Source organism: Danio aesculapii, chromosome 2 (genome assembly GCF_903798145.1).
Source record: "Danio aesculapii chromosome 2, fDanAes4.1, whole genome shotgun sequence".
NCBI classification, from domain to species: domain Eukaryota; kingdom Metazoa; phylum Chordata; class Actinopteri; order Cypriniformes; family Danionidae; genus Danio; species Danio aesculapii.
Window position 1 is genome coordinate 13,460,309 of NC_079436.1, and position 21,004 is coordinate 13,481,312.

The 21,004-nt window shown below is 36.1% G+C and overlaps 1 protein-coding gene across 1 annotated transcript in view; it reads right to left on the bottom strand.

Moving 5' to 3' along the window:
- Nucleotides 1-21,004, bottom strand: part of kdm4ab (lysine (K)-specific demethylase 4A, genome duplicate b) — a 40,963-nt gene that overhangs the window by 13,893 nt on the left and 6,066 nt on the right. The window contains exons 5-18 of the mRNA XM_056473223.1: nt 20,213-20,406; nt 19,991-20,040; nt 19,801-19,904; nt 19,478-19,615; nt 18,879-19,090; nt 18,618-18,772; nt 13,431-13,876; nt 11,169-11,277; nt 10,917-11,089; nt 7,742-7,925; nt 3,055-3,131; nt 2,816-2,871; nt 2,555-2,663; nt 662-850 (exon numbers count right to left, since the gene is read on the bottom strand). Coding sequence (XP_056329198.1) covers nt 662-850; nt 2,555-2,663; nt 2,816-2,871; nt 3,055-3,131; nt 7,742-7,925; nt 10,917-11,089; nt 11,169-11,277; nt 13,431-13,876; nt 18,618-18,772; nt 18,879-19,090; nt 19,478-19,615; nt 19,801-19,904; nt 19,991-20,040; nt 20,213-20,406 — 2,196 coding nt within the window. The remainder of the gene's footprint in view (nt 1-661; nt 851-2,554; nt 2,664-2,815; nt 2,872-3,054; nt 3,132-7,741; nt 7,926-10,916; nt 11,090-11,168; nt 11,278-13,430; nt 13,877-18,617; nt 18,773-18,878; nt 19,091-19,477; nt 19,616-19,800; nt 19,905-19,990; nt 20,041-20,212; nt 20,407-21,004) is intronic.

The following is a 21,004-nucleotide window of genomic DNA, read 5'->3' on the forward strand; positions in this document are numbered from 1 at the left end:
TTAAAGGAACACATTACTTTTTTTGGAAAAAGGCTCATTCAAATTTTGTTAATTTATTTAGCTGATATTTGAGTCTGCCAGGGGTACGTTTAGCTTAGTTTAGCATAGATCACAGAATTGGATAAGATCATTAGCATCTCACTTAAAAAATAAAAAGTTCCTAGCCATATAGAGAAAAAGTAACATTTTGTTTTCCGTAAGTCTTAGTACACAAAGTAAGAAGACTCAAGCTTTAAATAGGACAATTATTGAAACTTTTTTTTTTACAAGATGCTAATAATCTGATCTGAATAAATTATTTATGCTAAGCTAAACTAAAATGCTTCCGTCAGACCCGGGGATTGTCTGAATGGATTAAAAAAAAAAGTTAAACTCAACTGTTTAACTTTAGGGCAGTTGTAAAATGATCTTTTTCCAAAAAAAATGTCTTTGACTATGTGCCATTATATGTTTGGTGGTATTTTATCATGTGCATTTATTAGTGTTTTTCCACTATTTTTGAGGCATTTTTACAAACCAGAATAATTTTTTTTTTCTCCTATCATTTAATGCAACAGAAGTCAAAACAGTGAACCAGCCTCTATGTGCATTTCCATAGGTCAAAAGTCATATATGGACTTCATGCACTAAACTGGATGCTTCCCCCTGCAGGTGTCTGTACCTCAATGTGGGTGCCGCCCTTGTGCCTCCAGCAAGTGAAGTAGACAACAAACGGCCAATCATCTGGGTGCATCTGAACTCCAGCTGCCTGTGCACATGTGGCGTGAAAGGAAGTGGAGCAGCGGCCGTGCGAACACTGCACACAGCAGCCTGTGGTCTTCTTAACCCACTTTCGACAGAATTGACATTTCTATATAAAAACAAAAAACACTTTGACTGTAGAAACTTGGATTTAAGCTTTAAATAAATTGACAAATTCAGAAAAGAAAGACACAAAGACAATACAGAAAATATAGATTTCCTGAATTTAAAGATTAATAAAGGTAGACAGATCACCAACTTTTAATATTCTGCTTGTCAGGCGCTGTATATTACATAAACAATGCTAGTGATTAATAAACTAAAAGCGGAGTTAAATAATATAAATATCTAATAATAACTCCTGTGTAGCAGTCCCACAACATACTTTCACATCTGTCACTCGTTGACATTCGAAAACCCTGTCAGAGAAGTCTAGTGGCTGAGAATGACCTTTAACAGTGTCTGATATAATGTTAATATTGTTTTCTTATTTTTACACAGATGAATATGACCATGGTGTAAATGCATTGTACATTGCAAACTTATTGCCACATTATATCGTTATGATAACATGACATCATTGCCTTCAATAACTTCCTGAAAATAAATTAAAAAAAAATTTTTTTTTAAAAAGACGCAACTGGAATAACTACAGCAGTCGCGATCGTAGATCTCGCGTAAAGTAAGAGATCGTGATGACATATGATGACGTGTTGCAGGTATTGAAGTGCTCTCCCATTTCTTAGGGGTAGATTTTGAAGCCCTTCCCCTTCACATTCTGTTTCAAGGGCCAAGGGGAAGGGGTATTGGTACAAAAATAGAATTGGGATTGGGCCTTAATCTGCAATTGTACAGTTTTTGATCCTGCAAATTTAAGGCTGAAGATCTGTTTTAAAGCCAAGAAAATGAACTCAGAAAAAGCCGAGTAAAAATGATCAAATAATTGTTAATTATAGTTTTTATTTCAAAAACTGATCCAAGAGATACCCAAATGAAGAAATTAGGTTGTAAATTATAAATAAAACAACATTAATTGAGTTTTAGGCACAAACTTACTTAGTGTTGTTTTATTTGTAATAAAAAATGTTGTGCTGACGCGGTGGTGCAGTGGGTAGCATGTTCGCTTCACAGCAAGAAGTTCGCTGGTTCGAGCCTCTGCTGGGTCAGTTGGCATTTCTGTGTGGAGTTTGCGTTTTAACTCTGAGTTCACGTGGGTTTCCTCCGGGTGCTTCGGTTTCCCCCACATGTCCAAAGACATGGTGCAGGCGAATAAGGTATGCTAAAATTGACCGTAGCGTATGAGTGTGAGTGTGTGAATGAGTTTGTATGGGTGTTTCCCAGTGATGGGTTGCGGCTGGAAGGAACATATGCTGGATAAATTGATGGTTCATTCCACTGTGGCGACCCCAGATTAATAAAGTGACTAAGCCAAAAAGAAAATGAATGAATGAATAAACAACTTTGTATTTTGCATCATTACATAACTTTTCTGACTTTTTACTGTAAAAGAGTTGAGTATAGGGTGGCCAGTATATAAACATAGTTAACCTGCAGTTATACAGTATATATAATGTACATCCATAAAAAAAAATTGTAACAATTTTAAGATGATTTTTAACATCAGATGTTACTATATTTGCATTGGGGAAAAAAATGAAACCAATATTAATTTAAGACTCACAAAAAATGGTTAATTTATTCAGAACTTGAACACTCCAGTTAAGATCCTCATTGTTTTTGTACTGGCCAAGATAAAACACATTCCACAAATCCTCTTTCCCCCTCTGCATCAATCAGGACTGCATGAACTCACCAGTTTAAATCTCTGAAACGGGATAGTGCTGAGATCAACCGGCCTGCGCTCTGCGATGTTGACGAAGCGAGCCTCCAGCACTGCTACAGCGCACAACACGTGAACCCACCTGCAACAAAACCATATTTTCAACCTGAGCAGGCTTCACCAGCGCTAGAGGGCATGACGTAAGAGGGTCAGCATATAAAAGTGTCATTCAGCATTGAGAAATGGCTGTACTTGACCATGAAGGGCTCTACCAAGTGACTTCTGGGTACCTACTTGTCATTGTTGGCTCTCTGCAGTGCTCCTCCTCTCAAAGAGCATAAACAGCAGTCCTGAGGGAAACACACAAACACTTAGTCACACCACTGAAAATCATAAACCATGAGGGAAAGAAGGAGCGGCTGGAAAAAGCTGGTCAATAATGACGGTGCCACCTAGCAGCTAGGAAAGGCATGGCAGAGGTTTTGGGGAATGAAAATATCCAACTGCTAATGTAAACAAATGAACAAACTAACCTGAGTAATGGCGTTAGCTTCACAGCGGGAACATCTCCAGCCTTCCAGCTTAGCATCCTGAGACACACCGTAACAACCTGTAAAAAATAAAAAAAATAAAATAAAATTTAACAATTCATTCAATTATGCAGAAAGAAAAATAATGTATGGCCTTGAATTTTTATATTGCAAAATCTAAATTTATAAAACAGAATTTGCTGGTGCGGTAGATTTTGACACATGGTTGCTGGTTTAAGCTGGTTCGTGAGGCCATGAGCTGGTTTAAACGGGTTTGGTGGTCATCAGTTGGTGGTCCTGACCAAGGAACCAACCTAAACTAGCCCATCATGATCAGCAAGAATCAATTTAAACTAACAGCCATGTGTCAAAACCTACTTTAATTCCTGCTGAAAAAACAGCCTATGCTGGTAAAGCTTTTATTACCAAAGCAAACAGATTTATACATTTTTTTATATATGATATATATATATACATTTGTTTATATATGATATCTGTCCTAAATTGATACGAAAACACTTTAACACTTTAGTTTAGGTCACAATTCACTGTATTAACAAACCATTAACTAATTCCATTAGCTTATTAAACTACTAATTAACAGTTCATCAATAGTTAGTAAGGTAGTGGGTTTAGGTTTTGGGTAGGATTAGGGATGCGGCATAAGATCATGCTTTAATGCTTTAACATCTAATGAATGGTTTATACTTTAATAATAGGTAGCTAATAAGCCAGTAGTTAATAGCATGAATTGTGACCCAAACTAAAGTGTTACCCATTTTATTTGGTGCATCACAAGATAAACACATACAGATACAGTTACGCTTCTGGACTTACTAGATTTATTATTTATACATGGAGTTAAAGTTTAATATTTAATAACGCTAATATTAGCGAGCCTCCTATTTGTTTCATTCTGTAAAGATTGAGGAACTATGACATCACCTTGTAGGCTAATCGGCTGCTAGCATAAAACTGGTTCCTTTGCTAAAATCCCTAAAGGATTTTCCCATGGGCTTTTCGAAGACTGCAAATAATAAGCTCTGTGTACAAACACTGTTCATTACGTTTACACATTTTGCCTAACCAGATAATCCTCACACGAAAATACAAATTTTAGCACTTTTGGACCTTAAATGCAAATCGCAAGAACTGAAAAGCTAAAGAACTGAAAAGCCCCCTCGGGACGCTCGCCGGTGACGTCAGCACCACCCTGCTACAGACAACTTTTCAAGCTTATTTTTAGAAATATTGTCTATGACAACGATTTACTCTCTCGGTTTATTATATTATAATCCACGCTATATATTATAAACAAATAAATACGCAAAAACACATAGACCTACGTGCCTTTTGGATAGCTTTTTACATGGAAAATACATTTTTTTTTGCTTTACAGTTGTTGTATATGTTTTAAAACTGTATGTATAAATGTACCTATATAGTATTATCAAAAGACATATTTGAATAGGTGTATCGCTTGCGTGCATACAGCCCGCTTGCCTTATTAACGACAGAAATGAGGTGTGAGGGACAAGTCTATATGCCTGCAAGTTCCATCATGGATGGAGAACAACATTCAATATTCTTTTTTTGTCACGAAGTACAGTGAAAAGCAGCTTATACAGTCAAATATGCCATACATTTTAAGTAGGAGTGTAAATATTTTAGTTACGAGAGAGTGAAATGTGTTCAGATGTGTTAAGTGTTAAGATGTGTTATGTGTTAAGAAAAAAAAAAAGACGAAAAATCTATTGATCACGTTATAGTGACAGTTAACGTGTATGTGGTTTTTTTACATGTTTATTCACACGTTTGCATTACGAAGAGCAGGAAAGAAACAGGCTGCATTTATAAGCAGCATCTTCATATTATCGTTTAATTCAAATAAATGATCAACAAATTAATCTGTCTTGACAAGTGACGTTATCTACAGACAATATGAATTCCCAATTAGAAAAATACTACAAACTATAAAATACTATTCATGAAAATACAGACAAATCCAAACCCCACTTGTGTTGGGCATGCGCTCCAGACCAGTTCAGCTCGATGATGTATATTGTCTCCGACATCGCCTATAGTTCAATTTAGCAACTTGATAGCAACAGTCTTTTTAAAGAAGCGTAACCGATTTTAAAAAAATCAAGAGTGTGATGTGACTGATGTGTTTTATGTCGTATAATAAAACGTGAAATTATCTTGAGTTTGTGTTAGTCACGAACCTTATTTAAGCGATTTAACCGAAATCCCATTCAAAATACCCATTGACTTTGGGACGAGGCAACCGGAACTCCGAAAATGCTAAATCGCTTCCGGGTTTTTGCATACAAATTGGCGTCATAGTTCCTCCACTCTATTAACATTTCTTCCAAATAAAAAAAGGTTATTTAGAACATTTTATTAAGAAATAACAATAGGTCACAACTAATGTTTTCATGCTGAAATACAAAGTTATTTTTAAGGTCACACTTTACAATGAGATTTCATTAGTCAATTTTAATTGATGCATTTACTAACATGGACTAATAATGATTATTAATAATGAATTTACTAATGCATTATTAACATCTGAATTCATGTTTGTTAACATTAGTTTATGCACCTTGACTTAACATGAACTAACAATGAACAACTTTATTTTCATTAACAGACATGAACTAGAACCTAAAATTCGCTGACGAACTTTGATGTTGGCCTGAAAAAAACCAACAAGACTGCGCTAGGAATGGAAAGGGTAGTTGGCAGGAAGCACATTGGTTGCTAAGTGGTTGCTAGGCAGTTGCTAAAATGTTTATGGCAGATATTGCTGTTTTTAAATGGTAGCTAGGTTAGCGTGTTTTGTTGTATGGGGACAATTGACAGCTTAGTGATGATACATTAAAGGCTCTTGCCAATATGAGTGATGTAAATCAACCTCGATGTCTCTATGACAAAAACTGGACTTAGACATCATTTAAAAATGGCTTGCCATATTTTTTTGAAAACACAATGCCTAATAAGTGTGAAAGCGATACATGTAAAAAATGGCCTGACATAAATGAAAAAAAATGACTTTGTACAAAGTACAAATGAGTTTAGGTCATAGAGTTTATGGCTTGCCATAATTTGAACAAAATAATGCTTAAATATTATTTATTGGAAAACTATAAAGTCTGATAAAACGGAAAAGATAGAGCAACAAAATCTAATGAAGAACACATCTGGCTTTTGGCCAAAAGCTTGTATAGTTTTTTTATATGCCCGAATTATTAAAATGTAATATTTAACTTTTTTTTAATTCAAAAATGATAAGTCTTGTCGGCAGGAGGAGATATAGCAACAATCTTGAATGCCAAATTTTGGCCTCGTAGCATGAACGGCCTAGTAGGAGATACGTTTGTTTTTGAGGACTTTCTCAAGGCAAGATATTACATACTGGTATAAATTTACTGTTCATTGTTTGTTCATGTTAGTAAATGCACTAACTAACAATCTTCTTGCAAAGTGACCACTTTCAAATGATGGGGTAACACTTTACAATACAGAAAATGTTAAATGTAAGCTAATATATTTAGTAACATGAACAAACCAATGAACAATACATTACAATATTTATTCATCATTGTTATTGCTAGTTAATTAAAATGCAGTCATTCATTGTTAGTTTATGTTAACTCACAGCACATTACCCAAAGTTTACACAAAGATTGTTGAATTTGAATAATGCATTAATAAATGTTGAACTAGCATTAATAAATGCTGTACACGCATCATTCATTGTTTGTTCATGTAATGCCGAGTTCAGACTGCAGTAAATTCAAAGTAGTCGTGTCACAGATGTTTTCACACTGCATGACTATCTGAGGTAGCGTTCTGTCGCTGCTTTGTTTACACTGCAAGATGGATCGGCGACAGAGGTTTTCACACTGTATGACACTAAAATAGGAGGATCGCCGACAACTTTGTCCAAACTGCGCCTCACAACCAAACATACGCGAGAAGCGACATGAAAACAACGCGAGGTCATGTACTATATCTTTTGTTATTAACTACATAATAAGAAAGAAGCCTTTAGTGGGGTAGAAAACGTACTTATTTTGCTCACCTGGCTTTGAAGGGAATTAGCATTTTCTCCTCAACTTTTTTCTTTTTCGACCCAGTTGTGGTATTGCTCAGATGACACGAGTGCTCCTGCCAAATTTCCACTAGTTTTTCCTTCATTCATGGGTCCAAATAGACTGAAAATGAGCGCTTTTAACTTCTACCCCAACCTCCCCCTGGCCTGCAGATACCTATGCTAGTGGATGCTGCTCTCTCATTGGCTGTAGGTGATCGCCGATGTTATTTTCAATCAGAACACATTTCACAAGGCACGATTTGAATTGCCGACAGGTCCACATATTTAGCATGCCAAATATCTGACAGGTGATTCGCTCAGATAGAGTCTTTGATAGTTAACACTGTGTGATTATTACTCACGTGAAGGAGCACCGATTTGCCTGTGATTCAAAAATCGGGACTAAAATCATGCAGTCTGAACTCGGCATTAGTTAATACAGTAACCTACATTAACTACATGTCGCATATTGTAAAGTGAGATAAAAAAATATTTAAAGCACCATCACCAGAACGCATTTGAATATATGTTTAGACCAAGTAGAAACTGTATGTTCTTCTCAGCGAGATCAAAGAATGCCAAAAAACATACTTGTATGTACGCGCACACTGCACACAGAGCAACTGATGAGTTGGCTAGTGCCGTCTGCCTCCAGGTTAGGAGTGGACAGATGTCCTTCAGAGCTGCTGGTGAAGCACATCTCTGGAATCAGAGGTTTGGTCCTTTGTGGGTTTCCTCCTACAGCTGCATAACCGCTCAGGTTGATTACATCATTCTGTAGGGAACAAACAGCAAAGCATAATCACTCTGCGATTCTCGTGAGTCGTTTTTCAATTAACACTTCACACGCGAAGGGATAACTACTACTGATTGGATCAGAACCATCCAGAATTAAAGCTGTTGTTTCCATGTCACTTGTATTAAGGCATTTTTTTAATATCATTCGTCTTAAAGGGACAGTTTACCAAAAACCATTTACTCATCCTTAACTTGTCTTTTTTCTGTTAAACACAAAAGGAAATATTCTGAAAAATGTAAGAAACAGTAAACATTTACTTTCATAGTATTTATTTTTCTTACTATGGAAGTCTGTGATTACTGGTTTTCTAACATTGTTTAAATGATCTTATTTTTGGTTCAAGAAAAAAAAAAATCTCAAAGGTTTGGAATCACTTGATGATGTGTAAATTCATAATTTTAGGTAAACTACCACTTTAAGTGTCAACATTTTTTAAGTGTGGATGATATTTAGGAGATGTATAATAACAATAATCGACAGATTTTTCTACATGGTTTTTATTTCTATACAGCTTAATTCTGCTTAAACACAAACATTTAAAATAACAGAGTTTCTGTGCCACAAACCCATGAAGCATGTCACAGAAAGAGACTGAATACACTTAACTTTTGTGGGTATTTGTAATTGTGATCATTTAAAAGATCAAATACACACTTATGTGTTGAAAAACCCATCTAATGGAGTATTCATTTGAATATTCAGTCAAGTCTAAAGTGAAGGTAATTCAGAGACATTATCCATGTGTAATGCCTTAAAATAACAGCACCCTAAAATCACACTGATTATGGTATGAATTAATTAAAGCTCAAACTAAAAAAAATAATAATAATAAAAAAAATACACTAACTGCTCTTTGCTCTCTTTTATAGCATTAATAATATATGTAGAATACATCAGATATACTTAGAATCCATTTATATAAGTAAGTGTACAGTGCATCCGCAAAGAATTCACAGCGCTTCACTTTTTCTTCTTTTTTTGTTACAGCCTTATTCCAAAATGTATTCAATTGATTTATAACCCCAAAATTCTACACAATACCCAACGACAATGTAAAAAAAAGATTTTGAAATTGTTGCAAATTTAAAAAAAATAAAATAAAAATACATAAGTATATAATGTTCATAAGTATTCAAAGCCTTTGCCGTAAAGCTCTAAATTGAGCTCAGGTACATTCTGTTTCCACTGATCATTCTTGAGATGTTTCAGCAGCTTAATAGGAGTTCACTTGTGGTAAATTCAGTTGATTGGACATGATTTGAAAAGGCATACACCTGTCTATATAAAGTCCCAGGGGTGACAGTGCATGTCAAAGCACAAACCAAGCATGAAAACAAAAGGAATTGTCTGTAGACCTCCGAGACAGGATTGTCTCAAGGCACAAGGCTGGAGAAGGTTACAGAAAAATTTTGGCTGCTCTGAAAGTTCCAATGAGCACAGTGGCCTCCATCATCAATAAGTGGAAGATGTTTGGAACCACCAGGACTCTTCTGAGAGCTGGCCGGCCATCTTAGCGGAGTAATTGGGGGAGAAGGGCCTTGGTCAGGGAGGTGATCAATAACCCGATGGTCACACGGTCTCACCTCCAGTGTTCTTCTGTGGATAGAGGAGAACCTTACAGAAGGACAACCATCTGTGCAGCAATCCACCAATCAGGACTGTATGGTAGAGTGCCCAGACGGAAGCCACTCCCCGCTTGGAATTTGCCAAAAGGCATCTGAAGGACTCTCAGACCATAAGAAACAAAACTCTCTGCTCTGATGAGACTAAGATGCCGGACGTCACGTTTGGAGAAAACCAGGCATCCCACTGCTCATCACCAGGCTAATACCATCCCTACAGTGAAGCATGGTGATGGCAGCATCATGCTGTGGGGATGTTTTTTAGCAGCAGGAACTGGACTAGTCAGTTATAGAGGGAAAGATGAATGCAGCAATGTACAGAGACATCCTGAATGAAAACCTGCTTCAGAGTGCTCTTGACCTCAGATTGGGGCGACGGTTCATCTTCCAGCAGTACAATGACCCAAAGCACACTGTCAAAATATCAATAGAGTTGCTTTACAACAACTCTGTGAATGTCCTTGAGTGGCCCAGCCAGAGCACAGATCTAAATCCTATTGAACATCTCTGGAGAGATCTGAAATTGCCTGTACACTGTTGCTTCCCATCCAACCTGATAGAGTTTAAGAGATATTGCAAAGAGGAATAAGCAAAAATTCGCAAAGAAAGGTGTGCCAAGCTCATGGCATCATATTCAAAAAGACTTGAGGCTGTAATTCCTGCCAAAGGTGCATCAAATAAACTTTTTTCACATTATCATTATGGGGTATGGTGTGTAGAATTTTGAGGAAATAAAGGAATTTAATCCATTTTGGAATAAAGCTAAAATAAACAAATTTGGAAAAAGTGAAGCGCTATGAATACTTAACAGATGCACTGTATGTGTCTGTCATGACTAGAATTGTGGCGAAAAAATATTCTAAGTTGATTCTCCATCTGTTCTGAGATTTACAAAATGTATTGCTTTTCTCTTGTGAATCAATTCTGAGCTTAGTTTTTAGAAGCAGATTGAATTCAGGCTTAAACCATGCACTCAAATGCTCTAAAGGCTTGTGTGTTCGGCTGAGTAACGCAAGTTCACATGATCAATGTAACTCACTCTTGAAACTCATTTAAACCTTTCCTAACTTTATTATTAATTATTACTTTTGGATGAAATGGTAGTTGTAAGGAATGGAATGCAAGCAGAGTTCTTTGTAAAGCACACAGCGCCACCTGCTGTTAAAAACCAAACTCAGAATTGATTCAGGAGAAAATAGAATCGGTTATATATATATTATATATATAGAATGAACATCGGAATAATCCCCAGACCTAGCTAGTATGGACATGCATTGTTTGGTCCAACAAATGAACGTCAAGTAATACGAGATATTATTATGATTACAGTAAGAGCATGTGCTACCTCAGTGTAGGTGTGAAAGAGGGAACACACTGCGCAGTACGGTGGATGCAGGCCCATGCGCAAGTTGAACTCCTTCTCGATTTGAAAGTTGCGTGGTTTGCTCTGCCACATGGGAGCCAGAAGTTTAGCCCAGGGATCCGTCTCCTCTGGCTCAGCTGCTGGCTCCTGGATCTCTGCAGAGCGGAGGAGATAATGAGCAACAGCACAATCAGTGGCATCACTGTAAATGAACAGCGGAAAAGCAGATAATACCGTCATCACTGGAGTTCTCTCGGAGCAGAGGATGCAAACGCGGCAACTTGCTGAGTGGCTGCAGTTTCCTCTTCATGCTGTTATTCTCTTTCTCATCTTCAATTTCGTGCTATAGAAAATACAGAGGCGCATCACATTTCCTTTCCATACGTGTTGATGAGAAGTTTGAGGGTTCATTTTTTAGCTTGTTTTTAAAATCATTTGTGATGTTATACTGCTGAATAAAGAAAAGAGTGGGGTAAGACTAAGAAGAAAAGATTGAGGGTTTTTTTAATCATTAAATTTTTTATATGTAATGCAGTAACCACCATAATATAATGAGATGCTGTTTAATATATATGTAATATAGAAAATGTCATCTGCTAAAATCTACAATCTGTGGTAGCAAGTAATTTGGGAAATATTAGAGACTACACTAATCTATAAAAAATTAAAAAAAGAACTGAAATCTTTTGCAACATTCAATGTTTCCAGTCATTTATCGTTTAATTGAATGCAACCTTGATAAACAAATGGATCCATTCATTCCATTAATAAGCAAATAAATAAATAAATAATTAAATAAAACAATAAAAAAATGAAAAGGAGTTCACCCCATGCTCGCTGTTTTTCACTTTCTAATTTAATTACATTAATTAGTGATGCATAATATAGTAATATATGATCAATTATCAGATATTCCTCTGTTTTTACATTTAGATTTACTTCAGAACTCACACACAATCATTATAAACTTTCAGTTAAGGTCAGTTAAGTTTGCGTTAACTTGCATGAATTTAATGTTTTAATATTTTAAATTGTCACACTGTAATAAAATAAGCATGATCTCAAACTTAAATCATTGTAAGGTTCTTTCATTGCCAACTTTCATAAAAAGTTATTAAATATAATACATTAAAAACATTAACTTCAAATTAAACACAATAATAGTATATTCTAACATACTTTTTTAATAAGACTTCAAACAATGTCCATTTTTGCCGGTGAATTGAAGTTATGCGTGCTGTACGGAACACAGTTTTAATCATGTACGGAACACCATTAATGCCCATCATCTTCTGTACACATGCGAAGGTGGTACTTTCCCCTCTTTTCTTAAAAACTACTGGTCCAAAATACGTCAATCAAAATGTGGATTGTGCAATAGATATTCACCCAGAGAATGATCACACAAACATGCTTATCTTGCTTTCAATGACGAGGGAGTGGTTGTTTGAGAGCGCGGAAGAGCAGAAAGTGTACGAAATATAGTTAGTCTACGTTAACAACATGTGAAAATGAGTGCCATATAGCAACAGTTAGAAGAATGTAAATGAAAAAAGATGTAAGCATGTCACCAGACTGGCTTTTTGGTTTCTTTTCTTATTCATGCCAGCCACTAGCTCCCATTCAGAAAGAGGTTTTAGCATAGAGGAATATTCAACTTTGCAATTTGTAATGTTGCAATATGTATTTGAATAATGATTGCTGGTTCCTTTTCTTAAAAGCTCAGATTTGATTATCATAATATATTTTGTTTACAGAGTTTGAGGTTTACTGTATCATAATTATTGACACCTTACAGATGTTGATCTACCTCTACCATTGCACACACTCTGTAACACTTTATTTATCAAGTTTAAGAGTCTCTTATGTTTATTTTATTACAAAGAGAAGAGATGTTTTGTTTAGATATTTTTGTTTTTGACTGTTAAAACTATTTGCCTTTGTAAAGTTAGCAAATTAAAGGGGTTAAATAAAAAAAAATATCCCTAAATATATTGTTAAAAAAATATTAAATAATTATCGATGCTGAATGATTGTGATCATTATTTTTGCAATATTGCCCAGCCCTACGAGTGAGTCAACCTAGAACGACCAATTCAGCATCTAGTATAAACAGTTTGCTGAAGCCTGGCCTCCAAACTTAAATTTGAAGAGTGTCCTGCTTGCTTTGTGAAGCTTTTTTTCACTGTAATAAAATTATTAAATTATTTAAAATGTATTTTCATGTATTTTTAGGAACATTTAAATGTGTTAAATCGATTGAGTAAACTTCAACAATTTGAGTGGAACCCAGCCTTTTTAACAGTTTAATGCATATATATATATATATATATATATATATATATATATATATATATATATATATATATATATATATATATATATATATATATATATATATATATATATATATATATATATATATATATATATATATATATATATATATATATATATATATAAATATAAATACACACACTGCATGCAGTTACCAACCTCTGGTGTTTCTGGGGGTGGAGTTGGTGTGTTTGGCCTCACGTCTAGACTGATGTCTGGTGTGTGGAGGTCTTCTCTGGGTTTCTCTGGACTGGGTGTTTGTGGTTTACAGAGCGCTGCTTTGGCTGCATAGCTGTGGACCTGCAGGGCATCTGTCGGGCTCAGGGTTCGATGAAAGAGAAGGCTTGCCACCCCTGGTTTAGTAGATGCCCGTGGCACAGCTGACAGGCAGTGAGGGACGGTAGGGACTGATGCAATAGAGAGATGATGTTTTGGGAAGGGCTGCACACAGGCTGAAATCTGGCTAGTAGCTTTAGCATCCAGATCTGCGTCACTAAAACCAGCACCCCGAACGTTTTCCGCAAATTCAGCACTTCTGGATCCTGGCAGCATCTTTAAACTGGTTGAACCCATCAGTGGTACCGTGCGGTCTTCATCCATTAATTCTGAAACAAGGCAGATTTGGTTTATAGGAAATGTAAGACTGGCTGCTATGAATCAAAGCTCACTGCTTAAAGTGTAAACAATCAAAACATTGCCAGCAATGTTCAGCAGAAATGCACCAATAAATAGCAAGAGTTTGGGGAATGGTTACTATAGCAGGTAGGCTAAATCATAGGATGTTAATTACCTTGTTCACACCAAGAATTAGGAAGCAGTTTTGTCAATCCACTAGGGGTGTAACAATACAAAGAAGTTACAGTTCAGTACATATCTCGGTTTTCAGGTCACAGTTAGATATGGGTTTAGTACAACAGGAATAAGCAACAAAATCCCCAGTGCTTGCTTATTTCTGTTTATTTAGCCCCAACCAACTACAGAACTGAAAGATACGATGGCCCAGTTGCACACAACACAACAAAACAAAATGAGTTAAAAACACAATAGCTGTGTTTCCATCCAAAAATGTGAATTAAATTAATGTGCGAAACTGGAATATTGCATAAAAGATGTGTGAATAAAGTTTCCATCCAATAAGTCAAAGAGAAAAAAAATTATCTCTTCCTGATTAACTGGTGCCAAATATCAACAGTAAAAACAGAATTTATTGAGGTAGGAGAAGCTGCATGTATATTTTCCTTATTTAATAAATCACTTGCACCTCAGACGACAATGCCGAAACGTAATGATTGTGTAGTGGCGTTTAAAGACATGAGACGTGAAGCACAGACACTCTTGACAGTTCTGGAGTTAATTAATAATGTAACAACAATTATACTGAAACGGTTATGCAACGGTATAATGGTAGAATAACCAAAATAGCATTTCAGATGCTTTACAATGTGGCCAGCCTGCTGGTTTGTCCATTCACACACATTCTTATCAGTATATGATCTCTTATAACAACATCACATGACCTTTTTTAAATGCGTAAACTGAAATTTGTTCGGTAAAAGTGTTTCCATTGTAGTTTATCTTTTCTTATCAAATAAAATGTTTAAAATGTATGCGAATCTTGCCATTTTCATAAACCAATTTTTAAGTGCATATCCAAAATGCACATAAAATAGGTGGATGGAAACACAGTTTATGACCAAAAAAAAAAAAAAAAAAAAAGCTTACAACACAACAACATATAAAAAAACAAACATAAGCCACAACAGGAATGTTCCCATCCACAGGGAAAGCAGTGTTGATGGTGGAACGCCGATTCCTTTTAGATGCCACAAGAAATTTGGCAAGTAATTGTAATCCTTTTTTTGAGTGAACAACATTAACGTTTTCGTTTACTTGTATTAAACTTTCAAAGGTTAACATCAATGTTTTCCTAGAACCACAGAAAGCCAATAATTTTGTGTTAACTTTTAGATTCAAGGTCTGTTCATCTTTTGTTAATGCAACTGTGCGAGTGCAGTGGGCAATTCATGATTAAAGAAGGGACTGACCTATGCCAGATGGAACATTGTAACCCGGCTTGAACACTTTTAATAAATACTTGAAGTCAGGATCATCTACAACTGAATAGAAGCACATTGTAGATGAAATGTAAATGCCAGTTACCTCTGTAATAGCACGGCTTATGATTTTCCATTTCAAGGCCCTATTTACCATTGTTTTTATGTTAACATACACTCACCAGCCACTTTATTAGGTAGACCACTAGTACCAGCTTGGACCCATTTTTGCCTTCAGAACTGCCTTAATCCTTCGTGGCATAGAGTCAACAAAGTACTGGAAATATTCCTCAGAGATTTGGGTCCATATTGATATGATATCATCATGCAGTTGCTGCAGATTTGTCGGCTGCACATCCATGATGCAAATCTCCGGTTCCACCAAATCCCAAAAGTGCTCTATTGGATTGAACTCTGGTGACTGTGGAGGCCATATGAGTACAGCGAACTCATTGTCATGTTCAAGAAACCAGTCTGAGATGATTCGCGCTTTATGACATGGCGCATTATCCTGCTGGAAGTAGCCATCAGAAGGTGGGTACACTGTGGTCATAAAGGGATTGACATGGTCAGCAACAATACTCAGATAGGCCGTGGTGTTGACACGATGCTCAATTGGTACTAATGGACCCAAAGTGTGCCAAGAAAATATTCCCCACTTCGTTACACCACCACCAGCAGCAGCCTTAACCATTGATACAAGGCAGGATTGATCCATGCCCTTATGTCTTTCCATACGTCCGAATGTTGCGGCAGAAATCGAGACTCATCAGACCAGGCAATGTTTTCTTAATCTTCTATTGTCCAATTTTGGTGAGCCTGTGTAAATTGTAGCCTCAGTTTCCTGTTCTTAGCTGACAGGAGCGGCACCCTGTGTGGTCTTCTGCTGCTGTAACCCATCTGCCACAAGGTTTGAAGTGTTGTGCATTCAAAGATGCTCTTCTGCATACTTCGGTTGTAACCAGTGGTTGTTTGAATTACTGTTGTCTTTCTATCAGCTAGAACCAGTCTAGCCATCAACAAGGCATTTGCGCCCACAGAACTGCCGCTTACAGGATATTTTCTCTTTTTTGGACCATTATCTGTAAATCCTAGAGATGGCTGTGCGTGAAAATCCCAGTAGATCAGCAGTTTCTGAAATGCTTAGACCAGCCTGTCTGGCACCAACAACCATGCCACGTTCAGTCATTTAAATCACCTTTCTTTCCCATTCTGATGCTCAGTTTGAACTGCAGCAGTTCGTCTTGACGAAATGCATTGAGTTGCTGCCATGGGATTGACTGATTAGAAATTTGCGAGCAGTTGAACAGGTGTACCTAATAAAGTGGCCGGTGAGCGTACGTTTGATGCTTATGTCTTGCATCTTTTGAACCGTGACTGTTCGAATACATGTACCTATACAATACACTCACAAATGAACAACACCAAATACTGGTGCAAATGAGGTCTGATACATTTTGAACATGTCCTCTTTCTACCACTTCGAAACACATTCACTCGTGGATGAGATCATAGACAATGCAACACAAAACCACTTATTCTTGGCCTGCTGACCCAATTTTTAAACATTACTGAACACAAAAAGGAAACTAATGAATGCTGCTATTCTCTGTGAAAAACTGCTGTTGTCTCCTTACACATTCATATAGAATTTATGTTGAACTAAGCAAATTTTGCCATGTCATTTTGATATTTAAAAGCACCAAAACAAACACGTCAATCACCAAACTCTGCTATCATTACTAGACACACCCATTACTGCTGATTGGCTGAAAGTGTGTTTTGTCTGTCTGACACTTTAATAGAAATCATTTATTCAAATATTGCATAGTACAACTTTTATTCACAATATTAGATACACAGTGCCCATAGACCCTTTACTCAAAGGAATTAGTAAAGTGCAAATGGAAAACTGATTATTAATTACTCGTTCTTATGTTGTCAGACTATGGTGAATGTTTACTGCAGGCATACGTCATACATCAAACTGCCCATAGTAAACTCGCAACTTGATCTGATGCAGAAGACAAACAAAGTCATCTTTACAGTTTTTTGGACTATTGTACTGTATTGAACACTGTACTGTATGACGTACCATTTACTGTATGATAACAGTAGAAGCAATAGAGAATGTTTTAACAATCTTTTTGGTTCATTTTCTGAGCTCTGAACAAATTTGGTCAGTCACTTTGTTTGGAGGATCAGGGAGCCCTCATATTTCATCCAAAATATCTTGATTGGAACTAAATAAGGCGATTTATTGTTGCGCTCGCAGGTGTGTGTGTCTCGTTCCTCCCTTGTGTGCTCTCTCTTTCTCTCTCTCCAGGGTGTCTTTAAAAAAATTAAACAGGCATGGAGCTAAGGAGAGCGAGTTGGTTGGCGTGTTATTTCACGTTTGGTGTAGCAGAAAAATAGAGTTGCAAGTGTTCAATTTTTGATTGTGTATTCCCGTTTTGTTTGTGTGTGCAAATATTGGCTTTTGTTTGTTGTTTTTCCATCCCGTGGCTCCGCCCCTTTTTGTTTAGTTTTTTGGATTTTTCATTGTTATTGTAAATACTGTACTTAGTATATACACAGTAAGAAGCAGTTGGGGTTGGACGCCACACTTTTCTTTTCTGTAAATATTTTCTCTTGTTTTTTATATAGTTTATATAAAGTTTATATATAATATTATATAGTTATTTATATTTATAATAATATTCATATAGTTTATATATATAATATTATATAGGGAAACAGGAGTAGTTTTCTCATTTTAATTCTGTTATTTTGTTAGGTGTATTTAGCTTGATTTTAGGGTATTTAGGTAAGGGATATATTTTTGTGTTTATTATTTTTCTGTTGGTCCTCTCCAAGGTATTTGGCTTCAGATTTTGGGCATTTAAAAAAAGAGAAAAAAAAAGACAAATAAACAGACCTGACTCCAAGGGTTCTTAAAGTGATTGCATTTGTCCAGTGGTTTTTATGTTACGTTCTTGACACCCTAGACCAGGGTCATAGCAATATAAAAAATAAACCAATTTTTTTGGTTGTTTTTAATTTTATGTTACACTCTATGTGATTGAAGTGTTGTGAACGTTTAGGTAAGGTGTTTTTGGTTGAAGTGTATGTAATATTGATTGTTATGCCAATGCTGTTTTCTTTCTTTCTTTATTTATTTCTATCCATCTGTGTTCTGAATATGAACATATCATGGGATTGGAACAAAAGGAGGTTGAGTAATTAATAATAGACTTAAAATTGAGTGAACTAGCCCTTTAAAACATATTAATGCCATATCCGTAAAACATACCTCTATACTCCTTGCACTGTTCTGTGTATGGAGTTAATCGGCCCTTCTTGCCATATTCAGCCTCCTCATCGTTTGTTTCAGTCTTTGGAAGAACTTCCTCTGGAAAGTCCAGACACACCCTGTGTCTTTTGGTTCCTATCCTTTGTTTGGCCAGACTAATTAAAGTGGCAAAAGCAACATTTGAAAGTGATATTATAATATGATATATATTTTGACGTACAGGGATAGGCAACTGAGAATGAAAGGGAGTGTGTTTTTCACCTCTTTTTTTGTCCCTCATTACTTTGGTTCTCAACGCGGAGTTCTTGAGCACCAGCCTCTCCACCTAAAAACTCAGCTGCTTCGGGCGTGGGTTTAGAGTGATCAATGGGTGCGTTGTCCTTCCCCTCCAACCACAGCTCGTACCGTTCAGGCTGAAATTTCTTCACAAACACATCCATGGAAATCTTCACCATGTCTTTCCTGCAAGAACACTAGAGAAAATAGACAAAGACTGGTGCATTAGGTATGGACATGACATAACTTAATGCCACATTAAACTGATTAAATACGATGAGATATATACACACACATATACATATACATATATATATATATATATATATATATATATATATATATATATATATATATATATATATATATATATAAATAAATGTTCTTTTCATCAGCAATCCTGAAATATATCTGTAATTAATCTAAAAAAAAAATATCAGAATGATGTCTGACCATTATTAGTTTACAGTATTATAATATTTCACATTATCACTGTAATGATAATTAAATGAACGTACCCATGATGAACACAAGTAAATAACTTAAAACAATCCTAAACTTTTGAACAATACTTTTTAATATACCAGTATGGCTTGTTTTCCATAGTCGATCCATCGCCTCGTGGCAAAATTAGTAGACTCAGCACAGTTGAAACCATGGTTAAAGCCTGCATGATAGCCATATGGAAACGTCACCATAAACTCTCCAGCCTCCTGAGTGATCTACAAAGCAAAGGTTGACAACGACATCACAAAACTTCCCCAAATAGGAAGATAGAAACACAAAAAAGACAAAAGCAAAAAGACACAAAGTCTAAATGAAGTGATAGATGGATAGACAGACATACACACACACAGAGACAGACAGACAGATAGATATTAATAAATGATATACAAATATATCATACCTTTTCAAAAGGAATGCCATACTTCTTTAAAATGGAAGGTGAAATAAGAGTCATCTTGTGTCTGAGAAATGCTTCACAGTTTTGTGAACTTCCAGGGAAAAAGCCTGCAGGACAATAGGGAGGCATTATATATAATTGAGGGAACAAAATGATTTTGAGAACAGAACAGCGAACACAAAACACTGTTTACCTTTGGCTAACCGCTCCAGTCTTTTTCCATGTTCAGGAGGCACGCTGTACCTGTGGGATTGTTCCAGACAAATTTAGCACTTGGCGTCAGGACAGACAATTACCACAACCACCTTTACACCCGCAGGTGCACATTTTATCTACACATTTCTTTTTATAAAAATCAGTTCAAGCAACCAAATGACATTCCCGCTAAAGCCACAGGTATTTTAAGAGTTATTACCAAGACTTTGGTTCTCCGAAGTGTAAGTAATTGATGCTGTAGAGATCCATGTCCTCTGTGTGCCAGGCAAAAGTGGTTTTCCACATGCCAAAGTAGAGGTAGGGTGTGTTCACTCCCTCGATAGTGATCCCACTGTCATGCTCCACTGTGTCTAGGATGGTATTCAAGTGCCCTACGTTCCATTCTTTGATATCCTGTGTATGGGATCAAGAAACAATGACTATTTGAACCAGAGACCTCTGAAACCAAAAGAGATTCATTAAAGTCCACATGAACTGGAAGCTGCGACAGTTTTTTTCCACTATTGTGACGCATTTCCTAGACAAATGGAATTTTAAATGAGAAAACAGTGAGTGTGGCTTGCTTATTTCTACTGAGAGTTGAATGTATGTAGTAGGCATTTCATTCAGAAAGATTGAGAAAAGGGTTTGGAGAGAGTTATTACAACCTAACAGACACCTCTTCCTCACCATTTCTGTTTATTGTCAAAACTGACAGCTGGAGTGGTGTGGTTAAGTTGGTTAACCACATCCCAATATCTAACACATACGCAATCTGACAATTTAACTGAAAAAAAAAATAAATTAAAAAAATAAAATAAAAACAGGAAGTGCATTTTCAGATCTCAATGGGGTATATGCACAGCTAGTGTTTTTCAGCCAATGATAAAATTCCGGTGAAAGCTTAATGTGACTATTTTAGGGTTCCTTTTGCAGCATCGATGTTGTAATGTAATTACAATACATTCAGTTAAATAGACTAAAGCATTAATTTAGTTGTTCAAGCATAAAA